The following is a 12,915-nucleotide window of genomic DNA, read 5'->3' as shown; positions in this document are numbered from 1 at the left end:
AATTACTAAGCTCAGATTCATCTTACCAGTTCAAATTCATACTGTGCTTTTGTAATTATTTATTTTTAATTTTGTGATTTTTGTGATTCTTTTTTTTTAGATTGTGTTCTAATGTTCTTCTAATAATCATAAACATGTACTACAGCTGTCAAACAAACCAGAGAGAAATGTATTCATAAGTCTATATTGTCTAATGTATCATTGTAGCCTTATTTAAGTTGATATTTAAGTTATTTAAGTTTCTGTATACTGTGTATTTATGTTTGGACTAATAATGGTTAATAAAGTCCAATAATGGTATGAGAGAGTGTCAGTGGTAATATCATTGTGTTCTTGTCAGTCAGTGTTAGAGGATCTGTGTAACAACTGAGGCTTAGCCTGACAGTTAGCCTGCCCTGGACCAGGCTAGTTTCCCAGCATAAGTTGCCAGGGTAACTGAGTTTGAACTTTTTTAAGTTTGATTTATGAAACCGAATCTACCAAAAATAAGCCTGACTAACCGAAATAAGCCTGGCTTATACTCTAATCTTGGTTTATGGAACAGCCCCCTGGATGGTCATGACGTGCCTAAAATTACTATGTTTATCTTTTTCTTAGCCAATGAGAATCATTCAACCTGAAGCAAGGACATAACTTAGACCTTGGTGAAGGGTAAAACTGCAGTGTGTGTGTGTTTTGTGTGTGTGTGTGTGTGGTATGATCTTTGTAACTGTAAGCGGATTGGCCTACGAACTTGAGTCTTGAAGCTGACTTCTGCCTGATGAAACTACAAACCATCTTCAGTAAAACTTTTCTTTAATTTATTATAATTCTGACTCGGGGTCTTTATTCATCATATCTGGTTCTGTTCTTTGACTGTAAAACCCCTTACAGTGTGTTTGAGCTGAACTCTGCAGAAAGTTAGTTCTTCAGGAGTTGAACAACCCTGATTATTATTAGACTGTGTGTTGAATCATGGGTTTGACAAAATCACTTTTAACACTTAAATGTGCTCATATCAAGTTCCTTATCAGTTTTCCTTTGACTCAGGGCTGTTGATTTACAGTTGACTCTTGATATGAGAAGCGTATCATCATAACCAGTGAGCAACTGCACATCTGCATTACTAGTTTTTTTACTATTATTTTTAGTTTTTTTTTTAATATCGTCTCTAATATGCACAAGCAGAAAACACGAAAAAAGCGAGTATTAGCTTTATAGACCAAACCTGTAAAAAAAAAAAAAAAAACGCTATCTTGTAAAAAATAAATAAAAAATTAGTAAAAAAAAGTACATGTAAGCCTTGCCAGCAGAACAAAAGTCTATTAACAAAGACTGCATCATTTTATAGTTAAATGGCCCTGAGATAAAAAGAAATGGACAGTTTTAATGGGTTTCAATGGGGACATTTTTGTCCTTAAGGTCCTGAGTGTAAATATTTTGTGTACCCAGTGATTTATGAAAGGAAATGAAGGTGAAATAAGAAAAATCCAATAAAAATACACACTTGTACCAAATTTGATGCAGTTGGCATTAACAATGAATGATTAAAAAAAAATTGAAACCTGAAAGAGACAAACATGTCCTTAAGGAAACACAAGGGTTAAAGGTTGACTTTAAATTTAGCATTTAATTGTGATTGATCAATGAGACCCTTTGATTACAGAGTTATTATTGAAACATAATTTGCAAAACTGTATTAATCTAGAAGCAGAATCAGATTTAACTGTGATTTTCTGCTGTAATAAACAGTTTAACTGGTAAGATCCTCAGAGGAGAAGTTGTGCAGAGATTAAATAAGAATGGAAAGACAGTCTCTGTGAAGGATGTCCTGAATCTGCGCAGACAGTCTTTAGTTACAGGATCAGAGAATGACACTGTTCCTCTGTCATAGTCCAGCTGAACTCTCACACGCTGAAGCTTCTGTTTAACAGTGAAGACAGTGTCAGGTTGCTCTGGGGATCTTGAGATGTATTCGCTGTCTGTGTACCACACATACCAGACATTAGACTCAAAGAAATCCTCTCCCTTCCTTTGGTTTGATGCTGTGGTTATTCCAAGAACCCAGTCTGTATTGTCTCCAACCTCCACATCCCAGCAGTGTGTTCCTGAGTTAAAGCCCTCAGATCCCAGGACACATGGATAACTGTCAAACCTCTCTGGATTATCAGGAAGTGTTTTATATACACCACTGTACGACACACTGGTCAGATCAGCAGAGAGTGTGAGACGAGGATGTGCTGTGTTTGGATCCAGAGTCAACGGAGCTGCAAAGAGAATAACATCAGATTACAGGATGAGATATGATGTATTAGAAATGTAAAGGTTAAACATTTTTCTTTTGTTGAAAGAGATCATAAATCATAACAATGGTCTCTCAGTTACTGTCAGAATGGATTGAGGCTTCAGGTTTAATATCAGTATTCAATAAACACTATTGTCTCCTAATACATAAACATAAACCATGAGGAACAGACTTTTCATTATGAGTTCGCTGTATGATCTGATGATTTTCTGAAATACAGTTCAGATTCACTTTGTAGTGATTATTAAATATATTTCTATCAAATGTTGATGTTGTGTGTGTTTATATGTGAACTATCTTCTGCACTGGTGTCAAATCTGCTGAGACTCACTGTGTTGGACAGTTTCCAGCATCTTCTTCCAGACTCTGAACGGCAGGTTACCCAGATAACGCGACACATGAATCAAAGCTCCAGAACTCATCCGTGGATCCGGCTGTGAGATCTGGACTCTGAGGAACATTCAGGAGTCAGAACTGCAGTGAATTTGAGTTCAGATCCACTGAGAGAAGAGATACGAGCAGCTCACTCACCTTTCCATTGAGGCCTTAAAGTTCTGGAAAATATAGAGTTTGAAAACATTTTAATATCTTATCAAACACTCTCACTGTCAATGAGTCTCTCTATACAAGTTGTTTCATACACAAAGAATGAAGCCAGATTGATTTGTCACCTTTAGAAACGAGACGTCATTGTCTTTCATCATCTCCTCCATGTCTCTGATTGTGTGTGAAAGAGCTGAGATGTGTGTGTTCATCTCCTCCAGCTTCTCCTTCATCCTCTGCTTCTTCTGCTCCTCTTCCTCTCTCAGTGCAGTGATTGTAGCTTCTTCTTCGTCTCTGAGAAACTGATGAAGCTTCTCAAACTCTTCTTTAATCTGACGCTCTGTGTGCTCAGCTTGAGACTGAAATCAAATCACATTCACTTCAGTCAGCGCTGTATGAACACACACTCCACTAATGTCAATGATAAACTCTGTGTGTGAATGTTGATTATTTAACTCTTTATATCCTCACCTTGATGTGTTGAATTGTTTCATCACACTTTTTCTTCATTTCTTCTCCATGTTTGAGCTTGTCTTGTAAGGACGTCAGTGCTGTATTAAATTCCTCCTACAGGTTAAGATGAAAATCTGTGAAACTTGTGCAGCTCTAAGAGGTTTAAACATTGTATGTTTGAATGTTTTTATTGTTATATTATTTATATGTTGAATGGGTCATTCTCATGGAAGCATTTGTGTCTGAATATTATGAGATTTAGTTTGAGTAAAAATAAATACTGGTCTATTGTATACACAAATAAACGCCTGAATTTATTTACAATTAAAAAAAAAAATGTATTATGTGTGTTTCTGGCTCCAAACTGATGCTAGATTAAGTTGAGATTGTTAATTTGTCTATACCATATAGAATAGATATAAATTTAGGTATGTTGCAAATTAGCGACAACAGGCATTTAGGGTAATTTTTTTTACAAAATGGTAAAATTAATATAACACATTTTCCCATCTCAGGTATGTAGATTTTATTCATGGCACAAAGTTGTTAGAACTTATAAACTTTAATTGACAAATTAATGAATCTTGACAACAGCAAGAAACAAAACACTCTCCTACTCCCTAACATTGACAGTAGTTTTTATACATTCCATGTTACACTCTGTTTAACTCTTTCCTTGTTTCTCCAGTGCATACATTATATATTCTTATAGTGTTATATCATAACATGCTATTTTTTGTGAATTGTTTTTTTTTTTTTTTTTTGCCTGAAACCATCTAAATACAGCATTATGGGAGTATTAGGCCTACTTTCTGCCCTTGGTATGTGTATTGTGCTTTGATGTTTATTTTGTTCTATTTCTTAACCCAGTCCCAGTGGTTCTCAAACTTTTTAGAGTTGTACCCCAAGGGGCTTAATATCCTTCTGCGCACCCCCACTCTTCAGTCACACCTTTTTCAGTAAGGGACAATATTTGCCCCCTTAAATCGATTTTTTCAAGTGCATTTTTACCTTTACAAATACCTTTATAAAATAAATAATTCTTTGAATTAAAAAAAAAAGTTAAATAGATAAATATGCAATGATGGTAAAAACGAAGTGATGTTTAAATATTAAATTAAAACCGCCAGTAGGTGGAGAGTCATCGAGTCATTCATTCAGTAATAAAGCAAGTGGCTGTATTTATGAATTGATCATTGAATCATTTACTCTAAAGATTCGTTCACAATCATTGCTGTGTGCTGCAGTTCTGCTGTGGCTTTTATTGGAGCTATTAATTTACTGTAAAAATACTGACAACTGTGTTGAAAATGAACATCACTTAATATTAATATTTCGTTTGTTGAACTGTTGTATAAAATCAATGTCACATTTGTAATCGTGTGGATCTTCATATAATGTGATCAACATTAAACACAGGAACTCACACAGGGTATGTGTTTGTATCGAAGAGAGTTTGATTCTTATATCGATCTCCATGCTCAGCCTGTGTCTATATTTGTTCTTCATGCTAGTAAGTGCTAAATCCCTACTTTTACAAAGGTAACGTACATTGTCGAGAGCGGCAGTATAGCGCGATTTGCCGAGGCAGAAATCTGCACGAGACCTGTCATATATAGCCTACTACTAAATGCAGACAGTTTTGGTAAAAACTGATGAGGTAATTTGATCGGATGTCGTGTATTTACAGCATTTAACCTGAGAGAAATGCATGCTCAGTTTAAATCTTATTTTAGGGTGAGGTAGTATTAAGGAACGGCAAAATTCAGCATTTTGTTCCCGCACCCCCTTCTGTCACCTCACGGTTTGAGAACCACCACAAACCCAGTTTGAGAATCACTGCCTTTACATATCGTTGTAAAGCGAAAAATAATAATATTACAAATAATTATTAGTATTAACCACCCAAACACAATTTAACACAAACTGCATGATACCAGTGCTCTGTAAAAAAAGTCAGTAATTATTTAATGCAATATTACAAGACTGAAGCATTCTTACACAAAAACAAACAAATTGCACAAACCTTCTATTTGCATTTGAAATTTATCTCAAAAAGTTTAGTTACTTTCTCAGACAGGTCCCTCACTCCGGTAACTGTCCATGCTGGATCTGTCCCTGTTGTTTTAAAAAGTAATCATGGAAAGCAAAACAAGGCATTAGCATGACCGCATCCAGCTAGTAGCCAGGGGTGCATTTCCCGAAAGCATCGTTAGCCAACTATGGTCGCAAGTTCCGTCGTTACCAATAGAGTTCAATGGACATTGCGATGAACTTGCGACCATAGTTGGCCAACGATGCTTTCGGGAAACGCACCCCAAGCCGATAGGCCGCTGTCTGATGGAGATGGGCGCGCCTCGGCTCGGGCGCGCGCAGCTTGGGGCGCTAACAGAAGCACTCATAGCTGACTAGATTTGAGCTCGCTGATTGGCTAGAGTTTATGTCAAACATGTATATCTTAAATCAGCAATTGGCTAAGCTGCTCCACAGACCCGCCTCTCTGGGGCGATTTCTCCAGCGCCCCAGAGCTGATGAGACGTGCACGCAGGTGGAGGAGATGTGTTGAAAAAGCAGACATTTTTAATTTCTGTCATATTTTTCACATATACTGGGTGCATTTAATATCTTAAACACACAAATACTGACAATTTGTATGTATGATTTATGTATGTATTTACTTATTTATTTCAGGGCTGCCAACTCTCACGCATTGAGCGTGAGACTCACGCAATTGACACTTTTCACACGCTCTCACGCCACACATCCATTTTCTCACGCACAGAAAAATTGTGGAGCAAAGAGGTACTTTTAATATTAAACTAATTCTCAGCTCTTAGATTCCGTCAATTTTATTACGAAATTCAGACAAAAATACTGATTTGGCGCTTGTAAATGTGACGTGACAGATCGCGTGAACCGATCATCTGTTACTTTTTTATTTAAAGATGCAGTACAACTTACCGAAAGTATACATAATATCGACCAATTAGTGTTTTTCAACCACAGAAAGAGGTCAGTATAACAGCAGGAGAACAATTATGTCACATAACGTTACATTTACCTCAGGAAAGCCATTTAATGACCATAGCATGTTAATTGAATAGAAAAAATAGCTAGAGAGGAGATTTTGCTGAGCACTATATTACACATTTATTATATTTTGATTATTACATTAAATAATTGTTATTATAACAAAAACTGCATTATATTTAATTTAATTTGTTATTTTTAACCTTTAATAATACCAGCAGATTGGGCCCTCTATGTTTACAGCATTAGGTGAGATTTTTTTATTTTTATCAAATTTAAAATAAACATGTATCCAAATTAGTCAATATTGAATCAAAATCGGAATCAAATCACAAGAATGGAATTGAAATCTTGAAATTTTTGTCAAGCAATAATAAAAACTGTATCCTACAGTCATTGTACAATGTAAACATTGTAACATGTTGTCACTAAACTTCATAAAATTCTATTTAGTTTACCAAATGTTTTGACAATCACAAATACACTTATTGTGATGCAATATTTGTTTTTTAAAAAAAACTCCACTCCAAGCTAAACTCAAAAGTTGGCAGCCCTGTTATTTAATGAGTGTGGCTCATTAATGAGTGCGGGCGGCGCCCTAGCGCCCTCTATTGGCCAGCCGCCCCTGATTATAGCACAATCCAGCCGTTATGGACCAATGTCATAGCCTGGTTAAAACCAGACCCTTCTCAGTTGAAACTGAGTGTAGGGTCTGGGGAAGTTATGTAGACAAATCATTTCCAAAGGGGCGTCACCAAACGACGTAGCTCAAATTCCTCTGGGCGCAATTGGATAGTCTTAAAACCAATCAGATCGATGAAGGAGATGACATATGCAGAGCGACGGAGAAACATCTGTTGTTCTTTGCTCCGGTTTTAACAAAAACGGTAAGTTTAAATCACTCAAAACAGACGCGATAATAGATTCGAACAAGAGATGTTCCACGGCGGCATCCATCTTTGTAATGAAATCTCCTTCAGCGTCGCTGCGCTATCGTCATCATGTAAATCCCTCCCCCAACATTTCTGATTGGTGCCGCGATTTCAGCGGCACAGTAATGAGTTTGAATGGGCTCTTCTCCAGACTATCCTGGAGAGAGAATTAAAATTCGCCGGAAGTAGTCTGGGTTTTCCCAGGCTACCAATGTCACGAATTTGCTACAAACAGAAATCTACAAAGTACGTAAAAAATATTCGTCACATTAAGTCTATATGAATAACATACCTATAGAAGCAATCAATAAGCTGGTACATATTTTTATCTTAGCACAACTTAACTCATTTTGGGCAATTTCTCCACATTTGCGCCCTTGATATGCGGATTTTGCAAACCAAAACATTAGCTTCCGTGAACCGGATGTAGTTCCCACTCCGACCGCTCCTACGAGAAACCAGTGCGTGCAAAAGGTTTCTAGGTATGTATCAAATGTGCACAAACAGGCATTGGGAAAACACACGCTATCTCGCCTGCAGTCTGAATGGAAGGGGTTTGTTGCGAATTCGCGACAGTGGGCGTTAAGGGGATAGGGCTGTAGTCAAGACCACCTTTGTCGAGTCCAAGACAAGTCGAGTCCGAGTCAAGACCGAGTCCAAAAAGGTTAGAGTCCGAGTCAAGACCGAGTCCAGGACAGGGAAAAAAAGTCTGCTAAAAAATATAGGCTAGCCTATAGAAATTAAATCATTATGTAATAATGAATAATTTTAATTTTACTTAAAATAATTGACTAATTCAAAGAACAACAAAAAAAATTATAATTATACAGGCCTAAAGGAGCACTACACATTCGTTTCGACTGTCTGATCAGCCTTACATTCTGTTCCTGTCAATCATACACGCGATGTCAACCAATTAAACTGCATGAGGGAGGACCGAGACAACTCACAGACACACACACACACACAACCCAGCAAACATTGGTCCGACGGCAACGTCGTGTCCCTGGCCAAAAATAGTCGCGGTAGGACGGCATAAATCGGTAAAAATATGTAACACAGAACATTTCCTAAAAATGCATTCAGATACATTTGTACATGTCTACAGTTCTCTGGGGTTGCATGTATAATTGTTATTTTGACTTTTAGCTACGTGTAGTTCAATATATAGTGTATCGGGTGAGAGGACGTCACCTGGTGACGTCTTTTACACGTGCATTCATGACCCTCTATGAAATCCTTGTGAAATATGCAAAAGCTGTGCTTAATCCTTGCATGGTTAATACTGCAATAATTAATTTAATTGCCCAAGTAGTTTTTAAGAGGTTGTCAAGCAAGACAGAAAAAAAAAAAAAACAGGAATTATCTTTATGAAATACACGATTTGTATACAAAGTAAATATATTTACTTTATCTTGTTTAAAATAAATTATAATCACAAAGTGCCCAGTGTGGTTAATTGATTGCAAAGCCACTGCATTTAAAGTCGTTTTAAGTGGACGTCCAGTAGGTGACGTCCTTTACACGTGCATGAATAGTCCATCATGACCCTCTATGAAATCCTTATGAAATATGCAAAAGTATTATGCTTATACCTTGGTTGACACTGCAATAATTAATTTAAGTGCCCCAAGTAGTTTTAAGAGGTTTTGAAAAGACGTACACTGCTTTACACGTCAAAACTGTGCCACCGGGATGTTGTAGCAAATCTCGCGATATTGCAAAATCCCGCGATATGATATATTATCTCGCGATAAAGCGATAAAGTAGCCATTTTCCCGTTTTTCTACAACCACGAGGCGAGCAGGATTTGAGGGTGCATTGGTGTGTTGCCGAATTACTAAAAATCTGCTGTTGGGTAAGTACATTTTGTATTATAAATGTAACATTAGACATTCTCTGTTTCAACAGAGTACCCGCCTTCAATGAAGTTAACGCTTGCATGGGCCAGACTCTCTGTACAAATTTTATTTAATTTAATTTTACATTTATGTACGAGAGTCTGGTAGAACCAGGCTAATTTTTTCTGCCGGACGAGACCAAATTTTGTTATAGGTCGCGCTGGCGCGACCGCAACATTGTTAAAACATTGTTAAAACATCGCAAAAAATAAAAAATTAAAAATGAAAGCGGAACGAAACTGCGCAACTCGTTTGTGCTCCACGGACCGTTTATTCAGTAAAATAACATGGTTATTTTCCGACATTTTCAAAAAAAAAGTACGTAATTTACCTAGAAATTAGCCTTTTTTTTTTTTTTTAAACCATATTCTCTTTCCTCAGATGCTGTGATGAGGTAGAGCCCAAATGCTACAGACTCAGACATAGATGCAGCAGTGGAGGAACACCTGAAGAACGCTCCAGGAACAGCTGAGGGTGGTGGATTTAAAAAATGAGCCATAAACAAAACAAAAAACATAAAGCCATAAACAAACTTAATAGACTCTAAAAACTTTTATTTATGGCTGTTTAACAGTAATGCAAGACTGTTAGTAACTGAAACTTAGTACTGCCACAGCTCTGACTTCTATTCATCAATGATGGCATATTATAAGACTCTAAAAATAGAATGCGTTGACTGTTCCTGTACTTTTGTTATATTCTGGTTTGATTAATGTCTGCTTAACCTTAATGTGAAACTGTTAGAGAAAATGCCATTACCACAGAATTTACCACATTGTACTATTTCTATTATCTTTTTTGAATAATAGCTGTTTAACAACTGGAAGACATTTCAAATGTAATATTCACAATAAAATGTTATGCTAAATTATAGCACTATTTTTTGCTTTTGTCCACAAATAATGTGTTGATGTACACGTGATTAAACGGTTTTATAGACGTCCAGGTCTGACCGGACCGATTTTGGACCTTTTTAGAACCTTTGTCAAGTTAAGATGTGTAAAAATAGCCTAAATGACTGCCTTTCACGATGTTACACAATATGGGTGTGATTATTTTATATGCAGGATTATATATACACATACATTTGGCAGCAACACATCTTATAAACATCCAGAAGAACTAAAAAAATAAATAAACCTATTTAGACTTCCAGGGACGCGCAGAAAAGACGTGGAAATCACGGCCAGAAAAGACGTGGAATTCACGGCCAGAAAAGACGTGGAATTCACGGCCAGACGACGTCAAAGACGTCGGTTCAACTTTCATTTTGGAACTATTTTTCAACCATGACGGGACGTCTCGGACGGACGCCTTTTCAACGGACATTAAACGTCCAAATGTTTGCTGGGAAGAGATGCGGATAAACGGCGGATCGGGCGGATGACGTGACGAAAAATAATATTTTAATTAAATTCGGGCGGGTGGCGGCTGAAGCAATCAAATGAAAAAAGTTAGCCAATAAGCAAACCTGCAAGTTATGAGCTGGGTTATTTTGTTTCGATATAGCTATATTTTAAAACAGCCAATCATTGGAGCCTACCACTCGTGGAGGCAAAGAAAGAAAGGTAAGAAATAAAGTCGGAAAACTTTGCCCATTAATTAGATGTGCAAGGCAAGCAGGCTAGTTTTCGGGGTGTTATGGACAATTAAAAATATGAATTCACGTTGCACTAGCGGTGGACTTTCAGCGAGTTTATTTAAACATTTATTTTTTAAAGAGCCGTTTGTGAGTCAAAAGAGCCGGCTCTTTCAGTGAGCTGAGTGAAACGAGCCGGCTCACGAAAAAGAGCCGAAATGCCCATAGTTATTAGGTGGCCAGTGTTTCACTTTCCCTCCAATAATATATTGTTTTAATATCGCGGCGACGTATGTGTGATTACTGGGAACATCATAAAGAAACCTGGACTCGGTCGAGACCAAAAGCCATATTTGGCAAGACCAGTGGCCGAGACCGAGACAAGTCCGAGTCCGAATACCAGCGAGTCCGAGACAAGTCCGAGACCATAGAAAAGCGGTCTCGAGTCCGGACTCGAGTCCAAGACCGGACTCGAGTACTACAGCCCTATAAGGGGATAATAATGTTTCTATGTATATCACTGTATTTAACATTTGAAATGAGAGACATTTGTCTTACCTTGTAAGATGAAAGCACTTCACTGATGGGTCTGAATGTGTGATTGGTGTGTTTCTCTGAGTCTCTGCACACTAAACACACAGGCTGTTTGTCCTCCAGACAGAAGAGTTTGAGTTTCTCACTGTGTAAACTGCAGATCTCCTCAGATCCTGATGAACGCTTCTCCTTTCCCTCCTTTATCAATGAATCACACAAGTTTTTTAACGCTAGATTACATGGAGGTTCATCTCTAGATGATCTTCTCCTGCAGACAGGACACTCCTGAGTTTCCTTAGTTTTCCAGAACTGTTGTAGACACTCTTTACAAATACTGTGACTACAGGACAGAAGAACAGGAGTCTTGAAGATTTCATAGCAAACAGGACAAGAAAGCTCTTCCACAGATTTTGAATCCATTTCCTCGTCTTGTAAAAGATCCAATAATCTACAATTTACTTTCACTTTCTGAACTTTGGTTTAAAGAGTAAACAACTATTACAATCAAAATCTAATCTAGGTTCATTTAGAAATACACAAAAGCCCTAATATAATGTGTCCTCTGTTCTTCACGACTCGTTTTAGCTTTCAGTAAAAGTGAAAGGCAGAAATAATGACTAGTCACTTCCTGGAAGGTTTTGTAAGAGGGTGGAGTTTCTGACGACCTTTTGGAGCTTCTGGGACTGGTTGCATAAATCACTGAAACTAGTAAGTTAGTCTTTTTTTTTTTTTTTTTCTTTAAAACGATTCATCATTTTTTAAAGTCAGTTATATAAAAATTTGATTCCAAAAAAAATAAGATTGATTGTCCCTTCTAGTGGGTCATATAAGACTGTCACATCCACCAGCTGGAGTGCCCATGATCTCCACTAGGGGGAAACACCTCCCGACTCTCGCCATCTTATCATGGACTACATTTCCCATAACCCACTGCCTGGACCCATTATGCTTGCTTACATTCTGCTGTCTCGCAACCTTGTTAATATTGCCTATATAACCCCTGTATGTGCTGTCATTCCTTGCAAAAGTTTTTCTGTTACTCTGCATTTCTAAGTGTTATCCTGGTTTCATGTGTCTTGTTTTTTTTTATTATTCTCTGCCTGTTTTCTGGATTCCCTTTTTGCCTGTGTTTTCTGTAGTGAAGGTGAAGTGAAGCATTATGAACCAGCGAAGCTTTCAACACAATTGTATCAGAAAAAAGTTCATTACACAAAGCTTTTCAAACCAGAGCTTGACGAGGACCTCTGCTGGTGAAAGTGAGGCAAAATGTTTCACATCCAAACGCATTAATCTTGGAAGCAAACATGAATGAATGGATGGATAGATGAATAAATTAATTAATCAATATATTAAATAGCCTACATGACAACAATCTGTTCCATTGCATACTCATAGTAACTCAAAACAATAAAGATAACATTTTGTATCCTGGATGTGGACATTTTTCCTGTTTGTAAACCAACAAAACTCATAGAGGGAGTAAATAAATGCAGGTGCATGCACACAAAGACACACACTTTCACATCTTATAGGCTACATGTTATAGGGGTTGTTTACACCTGGCCACTTCATGCGTTTTCTCAGATCTGATATCTGCTTTATCAAAACGATTCCATTTACACCTGGTCACATAAATGTGTTTTTGCGATACGGATTTAA

General features: G+C 37.3%; 1 protein-coding gene across 1 annotated transcript; it reads right to left on the bottom strand.

The window, feature by feature from the left end:
* Positions 1-1,589: 1,589 nt before the first annotated feature.
* On the bottom strand, positions 1,590-11,901 carry LOC311094424 (zinc-binding protein A33-like). Its single transcript, XM_084132384.1, has 6 exons — positions 11,281-11,901; positions 3,299-3,394; positions 2,956-3,186; positions 2,816-2,838; positions 2,616-2,734; positions 1,590-2,246 (listed from the first exon to the last, which is right to left on the bottom strand). The coding sequence occupies exons 1-6, from the start codon at positions 11,674-11,676 to the stop codon at positions 1,702-1,704; spliced, it is 1,410 nt and encodes a 469-aa protein (XP_083988510.1). The 5' UTR covers positions 11,677-11,901; the 3' UTR covers positions 1,590-1,701.
* Positions 11,902-12,915: the final 1,014 nt, after the last annotated feature.

The sequence above is a fragment of the Abramis brama genome (assembly GCF_963993115.1).
Source record: "Abramis brama genome assembly, chromosome: 13".
Lineage (NCBI taxonomy): Eukaryota > Metazoa > Chordata > Actinopteri > Cypriniformes > Leuciscidae > Abramis > Abramis brama.
The sequence above is the reverse complement of the archived record's forward strand: the minus strand, read 5'-3'. Positions and strand labels throughout refer to the sequence as shown.